Genomic DNA, 25,532 nt, shown 5'->3' on the forward strand with positions numbered 1-25,532 from the left:
TGCTTTTACAACTTTTTTCTTTGGGTTTTAACAATGCTAGCTGCCTGTGGTTTCAGAATTATCTTATTAGTAGGTCACAGTGTGTCCAGATAGGTAATATCCAGTCTTCTTTACTCCTCATCACAAAGGGAGTTCCCCAAGGTTCTATCCTTGGACCAGTTTTATTCACCATTTATATAAAGAGTATTACCTCTTCATTGTACAGTTGTTACTTCCATCTATACACAGACGACACAGTCATTTACTCCTGTACAGATTCATTCATGCTGCAACTTCAAATCTACAGCGATCATTTAACCTCCTTCAAAAACACCTTCATAACTTGAAACTGGTCCTAATCTGTGCAAAGACAAAATAGATGTTGTTTTTGAATACAAGAAATATTGACTATGGTAGTTTTGAAATGTGTTCTGTTAATAACACCATAATAGAGAGAGTCCAACACTATATATATCTAGGTATTTGGGTTGATGGAAAAGCTTAAAGTCCATATTGACATGTTGTTATCAAAGCTGAGATTGAAATTGTGCTTTCTTTTTAGAAATTAATCTTGTTTTCCTTTATCTATGAAAAAAAAAAGAATTGTTGAAGCAGTTTTCCTCTGTGTACTGGACTACGGGGATGTTATTTATGGGTGGGTGGCCAGTTGCACTCTCAAACCTTTTAGATGCAGTATATAAATGACATAAGATTCATCACTAGAGATAGTTATAGACACACCATTGCCTACTATATCAAAAAACTGGAGTGCCTGCTCTGTCATTGAGGAGGGATCAGCATTTGTTTTTATTTATTTATAAAGCTATTTTAAAAAAGCCCCTAATATCTCTCAACCCTGCTTTCTTGAAATGTTGTACCCTCTCACAGACATGACTCACCCTGCAGGTGCCAAAAATTCATACAGAGTTAAGAGGATCTGCTTTCTGTTACCCCACATACTTGGAATATGCTTCAAAAAATTTAAAGTTGACCTCATTAATACCATTGAGTCAACTCGAAGGATTAATTGCTAATTTTATTGATTGTAATGGTTATTGCTTTTAATCTTTTAATGGTTCTTATTGTTTCATTTATTTATTTATTTGTCTCATTGTCAATTTCTGCACTTTTACCTTTTAACACTAACAATTTCACCTTGTTTTTAATTGATGTAGCCATGTATTCTTCTTTTACTGCAACCTCCTGGCTTTCTTTGATGATTTTAGTTGTGTCTGTACCTTGGCACCATTGTAAGTGAGGGTTCTCCCTCAATGTGTTTTCCGAGGGTTTAAATAAATAAAATAATAAAAAAAAGCTGGTGACGCATGATAGTTGTGATGCAGACACCATCAAGAGCTTCTGCAGAGACAAAAGACCGCATTTAAGTTCGGTCCAATAGCATCTGAATATCACAGGGCTGCATGACGAGAGGCTGTGATTTTCTTGGAGCAATATAAAAAGTCTGGCCTGCTCCCAGGAGAATAGACAATAAACCAGCAGATAAAAAAAAAGATTCCACAGGGAGAGTGAATTTACTACTTAGGCAGTTTTTATGAGCTCCAATAGGTGACGAGCTGGCCTGTTATCACCAGAGGTAAAAATAGAAGTTTTCATCATTCAGCATCTCAAAAGTCAGCAGAAACCTTACCTATGGAGAAGTCTGTCATTTGTCCATCACTTCAAATTTCTTCATGTTTTCCTGTTTTTTCATATTAATCTAAAATGTGTCACAATATAGAGATCATTTTATATCAGCTGAGATATTTACAGTGATTAATAACATTATGAGTGCTTGTTGGCTTACTGGTGGAAATGGAGAATAAACACTGCACTGCCAACCACTAATGCTAAATTCCTCCATTAGTGCCTTGTGCCCTGTGGTTGCTTATATAGCATGTGTGTGGGTGTGTGAGGAGAGGGGGCTGCTGGAAACAGATCAGACAGCTTATCATGTCAGCAGAATTACCACATCACTGATCGTGAATTCTCTGAAGAATATGCGATGCAAGTATTGTGTGGCGTGTTGGGAGCCATCAGTATTTTAACAGCGTACTTGTGAAATAGCTTTGTGTATTCATGAAGGAAGACACAAATCTGAATGTTCATTTTCTGGGAGCAAAATTAATAAAGTGTGAAATGAAACAAATGTCACAATTCCTGTTTTTAGTTTGCAGTGTTTCCACCAGCTGCTTGGACAAATTATGTGGATAATTGTTTCTTTTTCATACAGTGCAGTAAGATGTCAAGGTCATAGTTAAGATCGAGGGTTAAAGTCTCATCCCTGTGGATTTTGGTGATAGTGCGTGTGAACACTGGTCCTCTGCGTCCTGCCCTCTAGTTTACCAGATGGCTGCTCAGAGGCATGCTGTTCAGAGCTGTACAGTAAAAGAAATATGCAAACAGTAAAGGCTTCCCGCTAGTTCACAGATCAATGAGCATTCATCCTTATCATGCATAATGAAAACTCATTGGGCATGTTGGTATTAATGGGCATAAGCCGGTTTACCCTGATAGAAACAACAAAACAATTAAGTGGTAGCTGTTGTTCCTCAGGTTTAGCAAATACTTAATGCAAAACTGAAAAGTATAAGTAAATCACTTATAGTTGTGGTTCTGTTTCAGCTTTCTCAATCTGGCTATATACTGAATATCTCAGCTGTGCAGTGATTTGTACCTTTGTGACCAGAGGACTGCTTCTGAACAGAGAGACATGATACACCAAAACCCCACAGACCCAGTCAGTGGCCTGTGAAAAGTCCACCTCAGACTGTGTAGCCTAAGCGACACTTCTCTGCCACCTCACGATGACTAATCCGCAGAGACTGGTGCCAGAGGGGCAGCACAGTGCTTAAAGAAGCAGAGCATGCACCGTCTTTTGTGTAACGACATAAAAGACCGTGAACAAAATGTTTGTACGCTGGCTGTTGTGACCCTGTCAGCTGTATTCTTGTCGAAAATGTGCGCTGCCTGGGGAATGATGGGGATGTGTTCATGTGCATTGTGTTGTGGGTGTGCATTTGTGTGTGTGTCAGCTGTATTAACCCAAACTCCCTGTGTTTCTATCATTTTCATCTCTTGGTTAACCAGCCTCGACCACGGCAGATGCTGCAGAGCAAATTAAGAACAAATTTTGTAATGAGGTTTTTATTTGTCATATTTCTCTAAAATCCACGTTGCACCCAAAGCAGTTCTACTTTAGATCATGTTAGTCCAATTTCCATAATCACCCCCATTGTTACTGAAATTTAAATAACACAACATGCCATATCTATTTTTGGAATCCAGGTTTGGACAACAATATTTCACCCAACTCCTGTGCCTATAGAAGAACTATGCAGTGAGGCTTATTTATTCATGGTCGAACATCTAATGGACCTACTGCATGCGATTTAAAGGCCACTGCTCACAAACAGACCACAGGGTGACTCATGTTTCACTGCCTCCAATACCTCGGCCAGCAGTCTGCAGGGACTTCAGTGCTGAAACTGAGCTGCCCTGCATAAGGAAAAGTAAAACTCTGCTAAAAATGAGATTTCGTCATATTTTTTCAATGCTAAGTTTTTGCAGATGAGGATAAATAAACTTTTGCCTTGTAATTCAGCAAGCATCACTGCATCTTATAAAGTCTTCACAGTCTTATGGTTGTAAATTTTAAAATCCTTTAGTTTATTTTTATCAGTTTCTCAATCTGTGTTTTTATGTTTGTAAATGCAGTTTGGTCTTTGCAGAAGTTCACTGATCACACAGAAAACTATACCAAGGGTTGAGCTTCAAAGCTGACGCAGCCTTGAAGTAACATGACAAAAATGTAAATATTCTACATACAGTACATTCTACTCCAGACTGTCACTTAGACTATACTGTGCATACATTTGCTGTCTAGTCTGTGCATTATTTATGTAACTCTATACTACCTACAAGAGATTAATGACAGTTATGATGCTGGAAGATTGTGATATTGTTGTGCCCTCTACTGGTTAGATTTTTGGCAGCACCGCATAATTTGAGTTAAAAATTTCTGGTGATAATTTCAACACATTTGGTATCTTCTATATGTCTGCAGTGTGAAATGAGAATGTGGAAGTGGTCAGAGAAAACCTGCACACACTGATGCTGTATTATAAAAAGGTGTTTACCTTGTAATGCTGCTCGCTAAGATCAGAAATGACAAATATTGATTTGCCATTATCCACAGGTTTGCACAATCAGTTTCATGTCTCAGAACGATTAGCATAGTAATCTTCTCTCCTCCCTTCCATCTCCTCTCCGGCTGTCAAGGCAGGCTGCTGAGACCTCTGCTGCGGAGGGAGGGCTTCACTGCCATCTGGGCTGCAGCAGGGAGTGGCAACCAAGACACCAGCACCAGATACACATTCGACCTTCGGCAAGACACATGGATGAAATCTGCAGAGCTTACAGTTGAGTATAACAAGAGAGGACAAGAAAAAAATACAATCATTCCATCAAAATAACAAAGATGGCATGTAAGTGTTGTTAAATCAAAGGCATCATCACTGAAAACATTCAGTTCAAGCCACATTGAAGCTTAATAAGTTAGCTGAAACAGTACCTAGCTTCAAGGTCTGTTGTGAATTATCTCTGGATGACAGCACACTATCTAAAAACAGCTCTATGTTTACTTTAGGAGCCTCCGGCTAAAAGCTATTCCTCAGAATCTGAAGAGCTTGGACCTGTGTTTTAGAAGTTAAGTGTTAGTTTATTAGGAAAAACTCAATGAATAAACAACAGTAAATGATGATCTCTTCTTACAGAGAAGACAACACGGTAGTGTGCATCGTAAAAATCATCAGTTATGAATCAGAGTGACGGGGAGCATATGAGCATACATGTGTGCATATAAACCAAACAGACGGATAATAGAGTACAGTAAGACTCATGGATGTGGATTTATTGACTCAAATGTTTTAGTTTGTCACTGAATGCCAGGTCTGGGCGTTTTCAGCTTAGACCACGGCTGATATACCTGCCCTGCTCTCCAGCCTGATTCCTTCTCCATGTTCAGATTCATGTCTTCATTGGTAACAAGGCCAGCAGTCACTGTGATAAATTCTGCTGTTGTTCAGACGCCCTCATATAGAGCCTGGCCAGCCGCCAGCTCCATCAGCAGACAGCTCTGTCTGTATACCACCTCTTCGCTCTCTCTCTCTCTCTCGCTCTCTCTCTCCTGGAGACAAATGACCTCGTCTCTGCCATCGCTCTGTGGCCCTCATCGATTATCACTGCACGCTGTCTCATTCCCTCCTCACCGCACCCTCCTCTTCTGGCTCTCTCTCATTTATTTTCTTGTTTTCTTCACACCCTGTTTCGTTATCGATTAGAATAGAAGGTGACAAGAGCCTGATGTCTCTTTTGCATTGTGCTCTTTCACAACAATAGCAAAGCGTTCCTGTGGGCTAAAAACAAAGATTGCGAGAGCCATTCGATATATTTTAACATGCATTTCACAAGCTGCTGGTTTGACAGGATGGTTCAAATGATTAAGCAAGAGTGTCATTCTTGCTGTAAAGATGCTTAACTTTGGGTTCGGCAGCATGTTGGCTGAGTTAAAATCAGCCATTGCAGCCATGAAAGCTGGCAACAGTCTGCCATTAAAACCATAAACAACAGAGTAAAGGGTGAAATAACCTGGTCATAAAATCTGGCTAGTCTCAAGGTTTTATGTACAGTTCTGGGCTCTATAAAAACTGCCTTTGCTCTAAGCTCCACAGCCATTAGTGGGAATGATTATCGTCATATATTTCAACCTGTAGTCGCCTACTGAAGTTTTAGGTAATAGTAACTCCAAGGTCTTGCTCGTGACAGTAGGGAAACAAATGATTATTATAAAAGGGTAAAGGTAATTGGCCATAATTCACAAGGCCCACGAAAGAATTTCTGGCCATAATCAAAGCTGGTTTCCATACATTGAAGGTGCCTGTTTGACAGGCCGTTTGTCTGGCTGCATGAAGTTTTTACACTCCCTGCTCCCAATATATGTGCTTAAGAGGAAAATGATTTTAAATTGCATGATTTCGACGGTATCACCATCACCATGGTTTCACCAGTGACCACACTATGTAAAAAGCGTATTCAGGCTTCAGGATGTTTATCAGTTACATGACCTTGTTCTACACATTTACAGGACATAGAAATGAAATGTTCAAAGTTGAATATCTGATTAACTTTTCCATTGCAAATCAGCACTCCTTCTAATAATATACTTATTCGCACCCTTCATATATGATCATATAGGCCTTTTATTTGTATTTAATGTTCATAAATCAATAACAGTGGATACAAATGCCAGTGTACATTTCAGTTGATATAACTGTTGATCACCACTAGATGGTATCATTAACGTCACTGTGCTTCAGGATGTGACATAATGAGGATGTTGATCAAAGGGCTTTAAGTCCATCCACTGTACAAAAAAATCCCAAAATATGAATATGTTGCTCTTCACTCAGGACAGTTCGCTCTGGGAGGGGCCGGCTTACTCCGAAACAGAAAGTTTCCATCTTAAACGTTATACTTGTGTCAACGTACTGTGAGGTTCGTTGTGAATATCTGGCTGTTTGTATAGAGACAGTTTGTGTTTCATTACACAGCTAGAGACAGAAATAGATATTACATTCTGAATGGGTGATCATACTAATACAGTATCTGATATCACTGATATATACAAGTGCTACTCAAGCACTGACGTTAGTGGGCCAGACAAAACAAACATGAGTTTCTGGCTGTAACTATAGATTCCTTAAAATTAATTTAAGCATCAGAAGTTGTATTACTTGTTTGTGCAGGATTATAAATATATACTTTATGAAATTATCTTTTATATTATATACAGATATGTTCTGGCTTCCTAACAGAGCAGCAAGAAAATTACTGCACAAAGCAAGTAGCTAAATCCGTAAGTCTTAAAAGTAAGGCGATAAAAAGCAATAGTGTCTTTAAAAAATAACACTTACTTTGTCAAAACACATGGACACACACTGACTTCAATAAGGACAGTTGCCTGTTTGATACACAAAGGCCACTGCTTTCTAGTCTTTTTCCTTGGGGGGTCAAAGGTAAAGCCCTGACCTGGTGAGGCCAACATGCCCTTGTTAATAAAACAATAAACAGCAGTCTTCTCTCAATAACCCCCCAGTAAGCACCCTCGCCAGCAGGGTTAGCTTTCTGAGACTCACACTTTCATCTCCTTACTCTGAACTCAAATTACAACTAACATACGTGCATGTGTACGTGAAAGGGGGCGTGCACATGCATCCTTTTGTTCATGCATCATCATTCCAACCACAAGAATATGAGGCTTATGATCAAAATTATTCTAAATCCTGTTTACACATGAGCGCTAAAAGGGAGTTTCATAAGACTTTATTTACTCTTTGCCCACCATATGTGATGGTCCTGAGTGTTTGAAATCTAAGATCAGTCACAGAGGGGGGCCCTGTGGCTCCCAGGACACCTAATACTCTGCGTGCTCCGGGGCCAGTGAGAAGAAAAAGAGCACAATTGGATTAGATATCAAAATAGGGTCAGTGTTTGTTTTAATCAGTCTGGTGACACAGGGAGCTCTTGAAAGCATCGGGTAAAAAGAGCCTGGAGAGAGAGAAAACGAGAAAGAGGGAAGAGGAAGGGAGAGAGATAGTGAGGGAGACAGATAGTGAAAGAGAAGGAGAAAGGGGAAAAAGGGAGACAGAGAGGGCAGTCGGGGTGATTGGTCCCCAGGCTATGGCTGGATAATGGAGACTGGAGGCCGGAGGGGAAGCTGTCTGGGGGGTGGCTGGCCTTCCAGAGTTCATTGTCAGGTCTTCAAACCAAGGGGACGCTGGTCACTTCCACTATGCAGCATTCGTCAAAATGAGCTTTGACAAATATGTGGTGTAGCTGGTTTGTTTTACTCACAACACCAACAAATTATCTGACAAAGAGCTCCTCTGAAGAAACGAGTGTCCATGAAATTGATGATTTATTTGTTAAAGATGATTCAGATCAACAACAACCGTTGCTTTGTTGGTTTTGTGTTGACACGGTTTCAAATAAAGTCCACTGTCTTGTCTTAGTGTGGGCTATCTGATCTGACCAAATGTTTTTCTAATCTTAGGCCCACTGGATATGATTGAGAACGATAGCGTTCACTATCAGCCAGAGAAAGATCTAGTGTAAGTGCTAGGATTTGGCTTTTTTTCCCATGTAGGTGGTTGCAAGATTACATTCCCTCGCCAAGCCAGTGAATAGTGGCTCTTGGGGAACGTATTGTGGTCGCAGCTGACTAGACTTTCCATGGTAGGGCTTAAACTTCTTACTCGAATACACCAGTGAATTTCAGATGTCAAAAATTATTTTCCTATGTCCCAGGACAAATTCAGCCTGTATTCGGGGAACATTTACCATTGTTTCCTACGGACAGAAACATTAAGAGTGGTATGCTTGCTCTTAATCAGTGATGTCACATCACAGCTCCCTGATGAATTACAAGGAAAAGATAAAAAGGTCAGAGGATTCTTGATCAAATAGATGTATTTGCAGGTTCATAACAGACCTCAAAGTCAGTCTTCAATTTATGGTCAGTGGAGTAACTCCAGACTGTGGATCTAAGTACTATTACAGATTAATGTTTTAGCTGTCTGGCTCTGCGAGTTACTTGGTTATTTCGTTCCACAATACCTATTGAGCCGTGACATATAAAAATACTTTAAATGAGTGCTATTTCCCTTTCATTGCCACCCATCTACAGTCCACTGACCTAATAGTTTATTACACATACAGTAGGAAAAGTAAAAACAAGGGCCCTTAGATCAAAAACGAAGGAGGATCTTTCAATCATAATCCCTGTGTAAAGTTGCACAGAGTGAGCTGTAGCATCATATCTTTCAGTCTAGTATGCAATTTTACTGCTGTGTGAGCATGTGCATGTTTGTGTGCATGTCTCTATAAATAAACAGTGTATTTGTGTTTGCCAGAAAGAGCGAGCGAAAGGTGAGAGAGCAAGAGCGAGTGTCTGTCCTAACTCCTGCATATCCATCAGCCTTCTCCGTGGTGTTTGGTAATGGTATCCCCTGGTCGGAAGTGCAAATCCAGCTGCTGCGAAGTGGCCATAAATTAGATTTTCTGAAACTTGGTGCAGACATAGTCTCCTGTGTGTCGTTTGTTGGAGCGCTCAAGCCCCACAAGCCCACTGCAGTTTTCATTATCATTACCTAAATCCCTTAAACTTTACTGATCAACTGTCACATCCCCCAAATGCACATCATCTTTTTTTGTCTGCTGCACTGCTGCTCCCCTACCATTCAATGCAAGAAGTTTAAGTTTAGTTTAAAACTCCAGCTGCACAATTTATCTCTTTTAAAAAGCAGAGACATGTTGAAAACATTACCACTCATGCTTTTGCACTCTGAGCCTAGAGGTTAGTGTGATGTGCCCGCTGAAAGCTTTTCCATATCACAAAGAAATCAACTGAGTAAGTTCAGATTTTTGCAGCTGCTTTCTATTCCTCAATGTGCAGAGTAATTCCAAACAGTTTATTTTCTATCCAGCCACTTCAGCCCCCAAGGTCGTTGGCTTTTTCTCTTTCTAAACAGGCAGAAATCTCACATGTCCTTTCTTGGTGGAACTCCACACAGTCTAATTCGCTATGCTGCTCTGTTCTTCCCCAGCAGAGTTGTGACAGTCTCATTCAGATGTGTAAGAGGTCCTTTAATTTACAGACCTCATCTTCTGCCTCACATAACAACATACTTAGACCACTTTTTGGCAGCAAGCATGAAGCCGTTCACTCCCTCACAGTTAACAGTTGAACATTCAGTGTGTCGACTGAAAAAGATGCACTCCGTGTCTTTTACTAGCTACAGTTCAGAAAAAGATGAGTCAAAGCCGAAACAAAACACTAGCCACCATGCTAGCGAGCGGGAAGCTGTGGGTGAACGGGGGCATTATAGCCAGTGTCTGGGTGGCTGTTTGGGGGGTCATGCTCTGTGCCCAGGCCCTCGGGGCACCAGTAGCAGGATGGGCCCGAGCATCCGCTGGGAGGATGACCCCAGCTATCCCTGTGGAGTTTGGCTTGTACAGCTGTATCTGATTGGACAGGAACAAAGAGCTGCACTGCACCGGGGGGTTTGGCATTCAGAAGATATAAGAACTGATCCTCAAAGACTAGAGTCACTTAGACTTTCACTGATGTTTTCCGATTATGCTGATCTGTATTTCCTACACTGAGAGTGATGGGAAACATGTTTTAAGGAAGATGGGTTTCAGTAAGCAAAATTACTTATTTTGTGGTTCACCAGTGCAGAAATACATGACGGCCATTAGAAGTTCAAATAATTTTGATAATTTACCAGAGAATACAAATGTTAGTGCATATTTTCAGGCTTTTCTGAATATTGTTGTTTGTTTTGTAGCCCTGTAAGCAGGAATTTCTTGAAAAAGACAACACGCTCTTGGTGTGAGTCCTTGTGTAGTTCAAATGAAAGAATAAATTAATAAAAATCATTATAAGGAATTGGTTTTGTGATTTGTGTGTGTATTGAACTCTCTGTCTCTCTCTTTCTCCTGCTCCGCAGAAATGTTTTTAAATTAAAATGTTCGCCAAACTTTTAGTATCACAAGCTTTTTTTGACATTATTTGGTTCTGCTGAACATTTGGACAAAATAATTTCTCTCTGAGATAAAAATGAGATGAGAAATATGATCACACACATCTATCTATCTGGGCTAACTCTGCAATAGGCTTATAGGCCTGGAAAGTCCACTGAGGAGGAATATCCAGGCGGACATCTCACACCTTGACTCATTTTTAAGACCTATTAGGTATCACAGTCCAACAAATCCTTCTGCCACCACTGATAGCAACAGAGAAATACGAGCGCGTAAAATTGGTTATAATTTTCGCAACTGTCATCCCTCCCCTCAGCTGAACTCGCAAAAACTGACTGATTTACTGTGAGGCTTTCCGACAAACTCGTGTTGTTCTTCCGTGGACCTTCATAAGTATTTATCCAGAATATAGCTGACAGGTTTCTTCCAAAAATGCGAGAAAGCTGGTGGGCTACCGGAGACCTCCTGTGCGTCAAGAGTTTTCTCATTTGATGCGCTGGAGACGGAGGCCGCTGCCAAAGCCGCAGGTCCTGTCTGGAGCCTCAGGATTACAGACCTGTGCGTGTGTTTGAGTTTGTGTCACGATGCCAGAGCAATCATACAGACTGTCACACGAATGTTGGAGCGCATCAACTGCAGTCTTTATAAAGAAAAAGACAATAACCGCCATTATCTCAACAAATGTCAGTTGTGGCCTCGTTTGTATAGTGGTGAATATAAAATTTAGATTGAGGTGAACAATTGTTACCAGAAAATCTTTGGGATATAATTTTTTATTTAAATAAAAAAGTGAGGGGAAAAAAGGGTTTTCCCCTGAACTTTCTGAGTATAAGACGGCAGGTTATTGATTGCGATGTTGTAAACTAAGAGACTGATTTCACTTCTTTTGTATTTCATGTTATTTCTGTTTCTGTCCTGTTTGTATTTCTGTTATTTATTTTCCCAATTTATTTCAGATTTTTTATTTGTCTCACTTCAGGCAACGTCTAAACATGTCAGGGCTGCTCTCCTCGAATCTTCGTCGGCCAAAAATAATCTTATTTTTCCATCTGTGAAAATTTAAAACCCGTTCAGATAATGAGAGTCTATCCAGAATATTGAGTTAATCCTTCGTTCGTTTTCTTGCTTTTATACATTATTATGCAATAAAAAGATTTGACAGAAAATTGTCAAAATATTTGGGGTTTCCCCATCCTGCAATCAAAAAATTAGAAAAGAATCTCGTTCCCTTCACTTAACATAAAATAATGCCAAAATTAATCCATAAGCAATTGGAGATAAAATCAATGAAAGCTTTGTCTAAACACCTGAAAAAATGCAGCAAATTCCGCTCTTAATCATGAGATGGAAACAATTGAAAAAAAACAAAACAAAACAAAACTTAACAAAACAAGAAATGGGTCAATAATTATTGTAAAAATCTTTTTGACAAATTGATTACAGAGACCAATATTTTAGTTTTACGTACAGTATAAACTGTTTAAGTATATGCAGTATAAATTTATGTGTAATCCAACTTAGTTACAAACCAAATGTAAAGGTCTATATTCATTATTAAACCAGCATTTTCACTGTAATGTCACACTGAACAGCCGGATTTTACATCAAAAATATTTGAAGTTTTTGAGCGACAAACGTGCCTAAATTGTCCAAATGATATAGTTTAATTCTATTTGGATATACAGATTAATTTCTAAATGCTACAACCGCTAATTAAAATGATCCATCGTTGTTTCATCATCAATTGATTTTCCTATTCTATCTTTGATTGTTTTTTATTTTCATACATTTTTTGAGAGCTCGAGTGTCAATAATAAACCACGAGGACATCAGATTCGTGCATCCCCTCCCAGGTTGAACATGCAGGTGCTACATATCTTGATCCCACGTGAGGACACTCACCGGAAACCCGCAGTGGCTGCAGGACAGGAGGATCTGAGGAGGTTCCTGTCCTCTGGCTCCAGATAATGAAAATCCCATGAAAATCCCATGATCTTCAATCCGTGTTGTTTATCGATGTCCCGACCACCTCTAATTCAATCCAAGACCCCGGGTCACAGCCGAGGTTTGGCTCTTTATGTAAACAAAACAAAAACATCAACTAGATTATAGCTATTAGCCTCCTCGCCGCTAATGTGAGCGCACAGTTCTCATAAACTAACTCCTTACATTAGCCCATTTCCCTCAAAAACAGTAAAAAACAGGCTAATTCATTACCTCCATAGCCTTTGTTGAGGCTGTATGTTTCCAAAGAAATATAGGCTATGCTTCCACCTCAAGGAAATAGCCTTTATTGACCATTTCTAATCCAATGCTGGGTTATTTTAACCTGCGTCACAGAAGGATTACTTGCTATTTTATATTTGACATCAATATTTTAGGGTACCTAAATTAGACTGGGTGAGATAAAGGGTAAAAATGAGGATTTATAGGCCTATATAGATATGAATTTAAATAATAAAAACTAAATTTGACATGTAGCTACTGTACATGCTGACAGACGCAACGGCCTTTATTTGCTTTAACGGAAATTGCTGGGTATTTTTCGGTCTTCCCCGTTACGCATGCGTCACCGCCCAACAGGAACTGTTCGCCAACCGTCCGCCCTAAAAAACATTTAGGGATTATTTATTTTTAGCTCTGGCGTGTGTCCGCTGTATCGGGGCCTGGCTGATACATCCAGATGGTTTTGCTAAGGTGCATGTTTACGGATTCCTGGAGATTGTGAGTAAGGAGCAAAGCTGTACCGGTCTGTCCTTCATTAAGAGCCAGTCAGGGCAGAGAGGCATTTATCACGACAGACTGAGCTTTCATAACACACACACACACACACACACACACACACACACACACACACACACACACACACACACACACACACACACACACACCATTTCTCTTTCTGAGCTACTGTGTCGAGCAAGGCTCCTCATTCAGCTCCCTGTAACCAATATAAGAAAGGTTAATTGCTCATATTAAACTGCTAAAATATCAGAGCGTAATTAGATAGCACCTGTATGAGTCCTTCGGCGTGTTGCTATGACAACGCAGTCAGTGCAACAAGCACTTACTATAGAAAATATTTATTTTTGTTTTTTTTTTGTGTGTGTCTCACGTAATAACTGCATCTATGTTTATGCTGAAACAGTAAATTAGAATTAGATCTTTTACTGTAGGTTATCGGTTTTGGGCCTTATGAGCCTTTGTGGTAGTTCTTTCTTGGATTTGAAGTAAATTCCACCAATTTCTAAAACTACAGGGAGAGAGCAACACCCAGCATGTGTGGCGGCAGCAAATCGTTCATGATAAATCAACGGCAGAAGACTATTTCCAAATTTTGATTCACAAAGGCTTCACGGTTTTGTCAATCGCTAGTGTGTCTACACATCAAGGCCCTATTGGTTTGAAGGTCACCAGGAGGGTAATTGACTAACTTAATATGTCACAATCTTTCCTTTCCAGCAGTAAAAAGAATGGAAAAAAACTTTTCCTTTTTAAAGTTTTTTGCTCTTGAGAGCGGTGTGGAGATTAATATTTTCATACAGTACAATTCTCAGCAAGACACCACCATCTACAGTCTATTCTGAAGGACTTTTGTCTTTGTCCCTTTATTACAGACGCAGCTCATCTCCAGTGTGTTGTGGCTGTGACTTTCTGCTAACACTCACTGGGCTCCACTGTGCTCCATGACGCCTCATACGAGGTCAGACAGAGGACAGCAACCCCACTTCCCATTCCCCTTTCGTAAAACCTCAACCCCCATTGCTACAGCAGACCAGCTCAACGTTCCCAGAATGCACCTCTCCAGCCGGCTGACCCCGGGGGTCGGCAGCTGTCAATCATGGCCTCAGCTGGCTCTGCAGCTTCTGGACATAGACTGGAGGATGTGAGGGAGGCCTCTGAGAGGAACCCTGGCTCTGCATATGGGATCATCTCTGTGCATTCATGGCGGGTAATTAAATTAGCTATCCTTCTCCTATTCTAATGCAAACCTCAGGTTGAATCGCCACCCTGTACGTGAGAGGAAAGGCCCCAGGCGGTGATAGCCAGACAAAGACAGCCAGCTTGTATGAAGTATAGAGTTGTACTTCAGTCTCGCTGGCTGTGTTGGTGTTCATCTGGCAGGTCGGTCCTAAAAACTTCTCCATCTACATGCTGTTGGGAGATCACACAGATTGTTACTGGAAAAGGTCAGATCTTTGTTTACCCTCTACACACATGACAGACATTATTATCTATTATAGCACTGACAAATTATTATCTAAAATTTTAAAGGTCTTTATGGAGTAAATCCCCAATTACTTAAAGCATTTGACTGTGTCTGCGTGTACACATGCAAGTCTGTGTGTGTGTGTGCATATGCCATTAGGTTGTGTGTGTAAGAGAGAGGATGTAAGGTGTAACAGAGTGCGTCAAAACCCTGCAGACTGACAGCCAGGCTGAGAGGATGTAGCGGAGGGAGGGGTGGACGCGGCTCTTTAGCCCAGAGGGCCGCAGGGTGCGCATAGTGCAGGGTCACCTTTATCCACGCTGACTGTGCCTAGAGCTGGGAGGCGGCGAGGGGGGAGACCTGGGACTCCCAACAGGCTGAATTGATTTCCTGTGCAGGGTCATGCCCAGGACAGGCTCGGAGGACAAGGGTTTAGGACCACAGGGAGCAGAGAGGGGAGCTGATCGCTTTGTGGACAGTGAGTTGATGCTGTTTTCTTCAATTTCCCTGCTTTTAACCACCGCTTTTTTCCCAGTGAGTGGGAGATAAATTGCACACATCCCTGGTTGAGGTATAATTTCATATAATGTGCTTATTTTATAATGGACATGTGCTTTGTTTTGTTTGATGTGGCCCGAGATTTCTGTGTCTATTTTATCCTGAAAGTTGGACCTTTCAGCACATGAATGAATGGACCCCCCTCTCATGTGTAATTAAACAAGCCACAGCACACAGATGTCTACACAGACTCATAGGAGACTCTGATTCCTCAGCAAATAACATACCCATAATCCTCTACGTCTTATACCCTCTTGATGCAATATTCATATAAACAGTTACCTGCGGCGGCTCCGAGATCATAGCGCAGACGTTCTTCCTCTTGCCCACATTTCTGGAATGCATTTACTCAGTTGGGTTCGTCAATTCGAGAGTGTTCTGCCGCCTCAGGCTACAGAGGACATGTTTGTCACGAGATTTGAGAAACATATCCGCGTCCCCCCCCCCCCATGTGTACATCTTAAAACATACACTCTCCTCTAACAGAATTATGCGGTTTTTAACGGTGGTCAGTCAGACAGTTTGATAAATGCTGGCAAGTATAGCAAGGCCTGAAGTTTTCAGGGAGGAGTACACTCAGTGTGGGAGGGTAAAAGGTGGCACTGTGGTTGTGATTAACATGACAGCGTAGCCTTTTTTAGCCTCTACGCTCTACTGACCCAAACATGTTAATCTAAGTCATGTTACACATAAATGTCATTAGGCCTTATATGTAAGGACACTAATCATTTTAAACTGAAAGGAGCTCTTCCTTTCCATGCAAGCAGCCATGTCTTTGCAATTTGTGTCCATGCAAATGAAGACTGGAATTTTAATTTTGTTCATGACTTAACTTTTATGAGTCTCCTGCTAAAGACAAGAATCTAGTTTGAGAGTATTATCTGCATATTAGAGACTGTAATTCGCCAAAAAAAGAGTTTTCCTGTTGATTTTTATCAATGTCTGCTTTTTTTGACAAGAACAGTTGCTATGTTTCTCAGCTTTTCTGTGTTTGTTATTGAAATTCTGATGTAAGTTAGACTTTGTACAAATAACACTTCAAGCAAGAATCTGAGCTCACTTGGAGCCATCATTCACATGCCATGTTAACTGCATGTTTCTTGTTGCACACAGCTTTTTTCTTTCCTCCACTTGGATCTGTAACGTGCACTGTGGACACTTTGATATTTCAGAGCTCAAGATGGAATCAAATGGGGCTTATGAGGCCTCTCAGCCCAAATGGACCCCATGTTTACACACTTGTCCATCAGCTGAGCAGCGTGCAGCCTCAGGTATCCAGAGAGATGGTGAGATGTCCCCAAAAGCAACCGTGCCGTGTCTGAACCCGGTAAGTGCACCGTGTTTAGACGAAGTTTGTCTAGATTGGAGATAATATGTCAGTATCAATACCCTTTTATCCTACTGCGCAGCCTAACTCATTCTGAGGATATTTAGTCAGTCTCGGGGCGGCATGGTAAGAATTAATAACACATCTTGTGCTCTGTGCCATGGTCAAAGCATATTTTTCTGCTTTTAATTTAGATTTTGTTTTTGTTTTTATATTCAAAGAGTCTCATCAAAACAAAATGTCAGCTGAGCTTAAGTAAAACCCCCCCACAAAGATTTAAGAGTAGCTAATATTACATTAATTAAAACTATTTTTTCAGTGTAAACAGAAAATAATGTTTCCTTCTTGAGTATTGTGTTGCTGTTTCATCATCTCTGTAAGGGATTCAGTACAACAGCAGAAACCCACACAGGAAACCAGCCCATTCAGACCTGAACAACAAGGAAAATAAGCAGTGAGCTGCTTTATATATCAGACAGTAATGCAAAGTAACACAAGAAACATGTTGCCTCTAATCATTCTGCTGTCATGTTATGATAACCTCACGGTCGTGCCGTTGTTTTTCCGGTATGTTTAATCTGAAGTTGCGTTATTCTTAAAATTGTACGATCGAATAAGAATTTAGTTTAAAATCACAACTGGAGCTGAAATCTTAGTTTGAAATTAATATTATTTTTATTATTACTGATTACAATTTATGTCAGAAAATTCTAAAATGAACTATAGATGTGTATGAGAGTATTTTTTTCCTCCATGACTGCCGTAATTTTTTTTCAGTGAAATTTTAAGTTTCAGTAAAAATGACTGTCTTAACGTTATTTGCGCAAAAGCAAAGCCGACATTTTTTTTTTTTACCGCAGTGAATTAATGCCAAAATAAATGTAGGGTTTTTTCCTGTTTTTGAATAACATGTTTTATTTATGTTAATTATCATATTTAATCAAATAAACTGTGATTAAACGCGTCGGGATTTGGAAACTAATTTATTCTCTACATTTGTTTCACGTATTTTGAGCAAATTTCCTCATAATCTGTAATTAGAAAAGTCTTTTTCGTCTAATGGTCAGACATTTGTAAAAGACTATCCCACAACAGTAAAGGTCATTTTATATCAATTAATTCCCTTCTGTCGTTTATCGGAAGAAGACCGCGGTATAAAAACATATACACATCGAAATCTAACGCGGAAAACAATTATATGAGTAATGAAACTGGTTGCAAGGTTGAACACAAAGGAAGTTTCAGTCTCAGACTGCTAAGAATGAAAAGAAAACATTTGGGCCTAGTAGTTATGCCCGGCTTTAGGCTATAAAATAAAGTAGCCTAAAGTTAATTGGATTCTATTAAATGGCAACATGAAAAAACAATTATAAAAAACATCCCAACATAACATTCAGTGTTATCGTGGCCTTCAGTTAAAATGTGTGTTTTTTCAGTCAGTTTTCCGTGTGTGTGTGTGTGTGTGTGTGTGTGTGTGTGTGTGTGTGTGTGTGTGTGTGTGTGCATGCATGCTGTCTGCTTCTCCTGTCCTGCTTGATTTGCTGATTAGGCCCATAACAATATATGAAATAGGAATTAAATGGTTAATTGGAGGGACAGAAACCACACGTGATTGAATTTTTGGCGGATTATATCAGACTGCTGCATGCTGTAAGAGACACCACACACACACACACACACGTACCCACGCCCACACGTGCACACACACGCACGCTCTCTCTCTCTCTCTCTCTCTCTCTCTTCCTCTTTCTCGCACACACACACACACACACACACACACACACACACACACACACACACACACACACTCCACTCCCGGTTTCACGGGTCTTTGTTTCTGATCTTTAAATCCCACCCACTTGACATGAACAGAGAAGAGAAAAAAATCTCTCACTCAGGCGCCCACACCATCAGCGCCCAGTCGCTGTTGTCTATACTGCCTGCTGGACCCGTAAGATGGAGACGGAGAGTTGTTTGCCTTTCTCTTCGCAGACCAGCAGGAGGACGCCGCCAGAAAACTCTCCGGGACTGGAGCACGGCGGCACCGGCTCCTTTCTCTCCTGCGATGAGCTGCACAAACCCTCGCACCTTCCTCCTCTTCCTCACCGCCTCAGCCTGCGCGGGGATGTATACGCCGCCTCCATGGGGAGGTTTGGTGATGCTGCGGCGGACTTTACGCACGGCGCTGCCCCGGCAAACCCATCCGCCTCACCGTCCAAACACAGCAAGTTCTTGGACAGTATAAACCAGGATCAAAAGGGGACAGCGATTAGCGGGAAACCGGCGTTTTACGAGAACAACTCAGAGGGTAAGTTAGAGAGAATGAATGGGTTAAAAAAGAAAAGAAATAAGATCAACTGATCTGTGAGTAAAAGCAGTGAGAACAACTACAAGATCTTTACAACTATAACTAATAATAACGATGGTTTAACTTGTTTTTATATTCTTTGTCTTCATTTAAAACAAAGCACAATTACTTGACAGTAGACTGTAAGTTTTATATTTAAGAGTCAAAGTATCAAAGTAGTTTATGTAAATTTCTCAATCCTTGCCTTTTTTTCCCAATTGTTTCCAATTTCACAAATTAAATATTGGCGACCCTGCACAGAATAAGCGGGTGTAAAAATAAACGGATGAGTGGACAAATAAAATATGAGAATAATCTTTATCCTTCTGCCGTGCCTTGTTAAATTTTATAACAAATGAAAAGACATAAATCCGATGGATCCGTTCCAAATTTTTATCAGTGAGACAGGTTTCATTTTGCAGGGTCTATAAATGTCTGTTCAACTTATAATCACACAAAAGTGTTACTTTAATTTTAACCGGCTATTTCAAAGGAAATCACAGTTGTGATAAAAATGTCAACAAGTTTTCTTTCACCTGACAGTCCTTGATGTAAAGTGAAAGAGGTTAAAGGTCATCCTGGCAGCAAGTTGGGTGTGTCATTAGGCTGCAGGTCAGCTATCAGGCTTTTAGGCCAACATTCAACTTGATAAATCTCTTTATTAGTTATTACACTCTTTCTTTCAGTTGTTTCTTTTCCTCCTCACATGCATATTTTTGTTATGAAAAACACAACAGAAATGACTTTTGACTGAATTTTGCAAGCAGGCGAGCGCACAAAGGCTGTCAGACATAATAGCCCGCAAATGTCCATCTTGGGAAGAAAAGTAATGAGTGTATATGTTGAACTGAAGCCTGAGGAAATTATGTGGTCTTTCACTGTATTTATTGGTGTTGATGATTCTGCAAAGCAACAAAGGATATGAGCGCTGATAAGGTCTTTGTGATATCTGTCCAGAATAATATACAACAGCTTGATTCATGTTGCTGCCAAAGACAGCCAATAGATTTTTTTTTTCACAATTAGTTATGATAATGATATCAGTTATCCTGTTGGAAAATGGACTTTTATTACTTTTCTTAAAAAATCTGTTTAAATAAGAGAAAGCATGTATGGTTTTCAATTTCCTCTGTCTGTCTGTCTCACGTACAAGGTTCATGCACACACACACACACACACGCTTGTGCACTGACAATTTCTCAGTGTTAGTTTAATTAAATCTGTAATTTACTGGGTATATTACTGCAAGTGAGCGGGACTTTGCATATATGTATGTGTAGAATAGATACTGTGTGTGTGTATCTACTCACGCTACTCTTCACTTGTGTATTTTTGAGTTTGGGCTCGCGCACCTTCAAAGGTAAACACGTCTTCCTGTTTTGTCTGCAGTGGGAGGAAAGTTTAGTGACGGTTGGACAGACCGACACATGAAAAACCCGTCGGCCATCTTTGCACTTATTATTTTAGGGCGTAACATTAATTTGCAGTTTCTCGTGACTGTAATACAGAATTTCCCTTTTTTAATTAATGGGTGCGTTGATTTTTTTAAAAATTGTTTCACACGCATTTGCTTGAATTTTTATCATGCAAACTCACATTTTTTCAACAAAAAGAAGTTCAAGTTTTCTTTCTATTATTTATAAATGAAATTGGGTCAATATATAAAAAATAATCCTTGTCTTGCATTTACTCATTGGGGAGTTTTAACACTTAAATGTCTTTATTAAGACTTGTCATACTATATTTGCTATATTGCAAAACTGGGTAATATGTATGTTGTTCCCATTGGGAAGTTAGTTTTTTGTCTCTATATGTGCGGTATATAGCCGCTACAGTATATTCAAGACAAAATCCATTCACAAGGATGATAAAGCTCTTAATTCATATTTTCTGATACAGACATTTGCTACACACACACAAACAAATACATCTTATGTCTCCATAGAAATAAAATAGAGTAAAACAATCCCTTATTATTTAACTATTTACTATTTAAGAACTTTTGTGAACTTGGCATCATAAACTCAAGTTAAAATGTTGTAAGTTCCCATTTAGAGGCCGAGATCGATTAATTAATTGGTCTTTATGGAGAAAATCACCATATCAGATAAAATTTTAAATCAGTGAATATTGAATATCCATTGAAGAGACCGGATGAAACATATGTTTTAAGGATTGAAGAACCATTACAAATAGGTTTCCACAAAGTGAAAACCTATTTGTACTTAGCAAGAGACTTGGAAAAGAAGCAGCTTAAGTTTCTACCACGACAATTTTCAGCGTAGTAGAGTTGATCCCCGTACTCCCAACATATTCTTACCTATACATTTAAATTTTATCCTCTTATTTGCCTTTTCCCGCATTTCATGTAGCTCTCCAGTTACACTGGAGTGGAGGCAGAGCGGATGTGGGTGTTTGACGGGGTAAAAGCTATACAATGGCCCGCGGCCCCAGTTTGCAATCTTGACAGAGAATATTTTCGGCATGAACTTGGTTAGTGTGAGGTTGGATCTAATGGACACGAGGAAATTAATGTTACAATGAAAAGTGCTCTCTGTTGGGTCCAATATTGAATTAAGGGAATAGCAAAGTAGTGTTTCAGCTGCCCCGGTGAGTGCCTGCAGATAGATGAAGAGTGATTTTGTTTTGGAGCTCAGGGTTAAACATAATGAACATGGACAACAACATCCAAACACTGCGGGAGGGAGCAGCCCTTTTCCATGGTCTGTTAACAGGAAGAGAGGGGTAATGTGTTCAGATTTCCCCTCACTGCTGAATGTGAAGGGCAGAATGTATATTATTGATTCAAACAATCGCGTGCTTTAACAGATATAAATTTGTCAGATATTTCAGTGCTGCATCTTAATATGAATATTTTGACATGTGCACTGCAGTAGGTTTCCTATAAAACTGATTGATATATCTGTCTAGAGGGTGACCTTTAACAATTTTTTTTTAATATTTCCAAATAAAACAAATCAAATCTTGTTTTCTACTTGTTGCCTTGTGGGTTTAATTCAAACCAACTCACAGAGAGTGCACTGCCTACTGTAAATACGGTGTGTCTGGGCTAATCATATTAAAACACTGCTTGGCTGAATTAGTGTTGTGTGTGTGTGTGTGTGTGTGTGTGTGTGTGTGTGTTGCTCTTCTCAGGCGCCTCATAGTTCAGCTTTATTTGGCAGTTTAAGTCTGGGAATCAAATTGAGAAGCATAAAAACAAACGAGAGATTAATGGTTTTCAGTTGTTTGATGTGATAGCCTGTTTAATTTGATTTTGTACCAATGCGTAGAATTTATGATGTATTGCTTTTAAAGTCTGACTACTGTGTGCCAGTACTATTATCCAGATAAAAGTGTGCTGGTTAAAAAAGGACTTAAAATGATTACTCTGGTAGTGAAAAAGGGAGTGGTTGATCATTCAGTTGTTTGCACTGGTGCCTCACATGCAAAGACCCAGCACTGACTTTTTCTGTATAAATGTTTGTTGGGGTGTCTCCCGGATGCTCCGACAGCTGCAGACATAAAAAGGCATTTATGTTGGCTATAGGTATGAATGTTTGTGTGTGTTAAAAGCCTGCTGATTTGTCTGGTGTTTCATTTATTCAATCTCTCTGCATACAATAGAAATTAACCTGTTAACCCAAAAAAAGTTTTTATTTGAAATTTTATTTAACCAAAAATATATTTTACAAAGTTAGATTACACAAAATATTTGACAATCAGGCTTCAACAATGTTAAAAATCTAAATCAGAAGTTAAGGTTGCAAAAAGTAAAGTCGGCAATAAGAATTGTACAAAAGATTACAACCTGCAGTGGCACCTTGAAGACAGCCTGGCAGTCTAAACCATCAAACAATGAAAAAAAAGCCAGAATTTGCCTTTGAATGATTTCTCATTATTTGAAATATAACTTTGCGTGTTTCTGTGTGCCCTGCATGCCTCAGTCAGAGAGAAAGGAGCTCCAAAAACCATGGGCTATCCTGGGATTGGCACAGACTGTTGTGGAAAGCTGAAAGAGCCAAGCGGCGGTTTACAGGGAGACTCTATCGCTGACTCCATCGACTTATCGGGCAAGAACAAGAAGCGCCGCAACCGCACCACCTTCAGCACCTTTCAGCTGGAGGAGCTGGAGAAAGTCTTTCAGAAGACACACTACCCTGACGTGTATGCCCGTGAGCAGCTGGCCCTGAGGACCGAACTCACTGAAGCTCGGGTCCAGGTGTGTGTCAGGGCAACTATTTCATATCAGCGCTATTATTTTACACCTTTTAGTTTTATGAATATAAGCAAAGGGGAGTTTATGGCCTGAACAAGACTTCTTCTCTTCTGAAATTTTTCCAATATGTACTATATTTTTGTATTTGATAGGTTTGGTTCCAGAATCGTAGAGCCAAGTGGAGGAAACGGGAACGATACGGGAAGATTCAGGAGGTCCGCAACCACTTTGCTGCTACGTATGATATCTCTCTTCTCCCTCGCCATGATACATACCAGGTAGGTCACTTTTTCATTGGTGCAAAGCAGAACAAGCTCAATCCGACCTTTGCTGATATTGTATCATGATTTGTGATCATAGCAATGTACAATATATTTCCGTGTTCATTCAATTAAACTCCAAATGTGTCTAATCCTAAAACCTTTGTGTCCAGATGCAGGGCAACCTGTGGCCAGGGGCGGTTTCAGGGGGAGGAGGCGGTGGTTCAGGTGCTGGTTGTGTCCTAGGAGACTCCATCCCCTCGTCCTGCATGAGTCCATATCCTCACCCCCACAGCAACCTGCAGGGCTTCATGGGCATGCCTACGTCCCCCAGCCACCCACACCACCACCACCCGCCTCACCATCCGGGCATCAACGGTCTCTACTCGCTCCACAGCTTCCCAGGAGGCCTCGGTTCCCCCTCCATCGAGGGGCCCGAGACCGAATACAAGCCGACGGGCCTGGTCGCGCTGCGGATGAAAGCCAAAGAGCCAGGCAGCATCCTCTCCTGGCCAACATGACCACAACAGTGCCAGCTCCCCCATTATGCACTGACTGAGCCAAAGCATATTACATTCCTGACCCATACACAATCCCAGATGTAGGCTACAAACCCACCTCAGCATATGACTCAAATATTTCCTCTTAACATTTATCTAAGCCAACTTGGAGATTTTTCAAAATTCAGAAGATCTTGGAATAGGAAATTCATGAACATTGAGGGCAATTTGAGCCTCTTGCACGAAAACCCAGTGTATTCATGGGAACTTTCCATGTTTTAGTTTGATATCGCATTGCTGAGACCAAAGAGGAAAAATTATTTAAGCATGTAAAAAATGTAATTATCGTATTAATCATTGTTTTATGTCTGTTGTGCTTTTTAGTGTGACCAGTAATAAAGGCCTCCATCTATATCATCTGTCTTGTTTAGTTGGAAGCTATTTTTGGAGATTTAGAAAATGCAACAAAAACAATGTCAGCCGGAATTATTTTAGCCTTGTCATGACTCTTTTAGAAGACGATAACCAAAAGAGCTAACCAAAAGTCTGTCACATATTTAACTGGGAATGTGGTTGTGAGGCAAAAATGCTTTGCAGGCTGTGGTTGCCATAAACACAAAAGTTTCTGGTGTGCGGGAAGTGAACTTTTTTGTATTCGAGAAGTGAACAGACAGACCGTACATGTGCAGTCTACTTGGCTTCACTTCAAGAGGCCTTCAGGTGGCACCTCATGCATCAGGAGCGAGTGGCAGGTTCATTAATGAAAAGCTAACTGAGGGACCACACTTCACTATTAATGATAAAGTAGAGAGCCTCCCACAGACGGCTGGCTTCACATTAAGGCAGGCATTTCTCATTCACATCTGGCATCAGTGGTAAACCCGACCAACTGAGTAATGAGTTACAGTTTAATAGAAGAAATTGGGGTTACCAGGGCCCAGAGTGTATTTTTTCGGTTATGTTATTCACTGAATCCAGGTCATCTGTCCTTGACATAAATATGTATCTGAGGCATATTCTCACGTGTATTCTGAAAATGCATTCCTAATAATGACTGTCAGGAAATCTCCTTGTTGTGCTTTACCCAAAACAATTTACTTGTCAAGGAAACACTGAATTGCATGGTACCATCCCATCTGGTGCAAATTACTAAATACCAACATATTCATGTCAGATGTGCAAACATTTCAATCTGTGTGAGATTGAAAATGCAACTTGAATTGAGAAAAAAGAATGTTCCACTAGTGGACAAAGCCCTTCCAAGCTCCACTTACTCCCCGGGAGTGTACATAGCTTACGGGGGGAATAGATTGGCTCTCCTTTCCCTTCGCTTGCTTCACCATGACAGCCATGCCGGGGCAGATTAGCTGCCATTCCCTTAGTCTGTGCCGGGGTTTTGTGTGAGCCACTAACATGTGGTTCCAATAGAAAAATGCACAAACCCATCAGAAACACTTTCCACACCCACAGCTTCAAATTCCAGCCAGGCCCTGGGAGACGGCAGCTCTTACTGCAGTTACATAGTCCCCC

The 25,532-nt window shown here is 40.4% G+C and overlaps 1 protein-coding gene and 1 long non-coding RNA gene across 9 annotated transcripts; one reads left to right on the forward strand and one right to left on the reverse strand.

The window, feature by feature from the left end:
- On the reverse strand, positions 1 to 13,114 carry LOC122983021. Of its 2 annotated transcripts, XR_006403580.1 has the most exons (4): positions 12,799 to 13,114; positions 12,484 to 12,654; positions 4,116 to 4,391; positions 1 to 3,474 (listed from the first exon to the last, which is right to left on the reverse strand). It is a non-coding gene; the product is annotated as an uncharacterized LOC122983021 (long non-coding RNA). The 2 variants fall into 2 exon arrangements; XR_006403579.1 differs by having other exon boundaries at positions 1 to 4,391; positions 12,799 to 13,110.
- On the forward strand, positions 12,561 to 24,416 carry alx3 (ALX homeobox 3). 7 transcript variants are annotated; one of them, XM_044352703.1, is made up of 9 exons: positions 13,170 to 13,305; positions 13,841 to 14,002; positions 14,199 to 14,533; positions 15,190 to 15,269; positions 16,522 to 16,676; positions 18,669 to 18,984; positions 22,971 to 23,245; positions 23,395 to 23,520; positions 23,676 to 24,416. In XM_044352703.1, exons 3-9 carry the CDS (start codon positions 14,505 to 14,507, stop codon positions 24,021 to 24,023), a joined length of 1,329 nt encoding a protein of 442 aa, XP_044208638.1. In that variant the 5' UTR covers positions 13,170 to 13,305; positions 13,841 to 14,002; positions 14,199 to 14,504; the 3' UTR covers positions 24,024 to 24,416. The 7 variants fall into 7 exon arrangements, with proteins under 7 accessions (XP_044208637.1, XP_044208638.1, XP_044208636.1 ...); XM_044352702.1 differs by lacking the exons at positions 13,170 to 13,305; positions 13,841 to 14,002 and adding an exon at positions 12,561 to 12,646; XM_044352701.1 differs by lacking the exon at positions 13,841 to 14,002.
- Positions 24,417 to 25,532: the final 1,116 nt, after the last annotated feature.

Source organism: Thunnus albacares, chromosome 5, assembly GCF_914725855.1.
Source record: "Thunnus albacares chromosome 5, fThuAlb1.1, whole genome shotgun sequence".
Lineage (NCBI taxonomy): Eukaryota > Metazoa > Chordata > Actinopteri > Scombriformes > Scombridae > Thunnus > Thunnus albacares.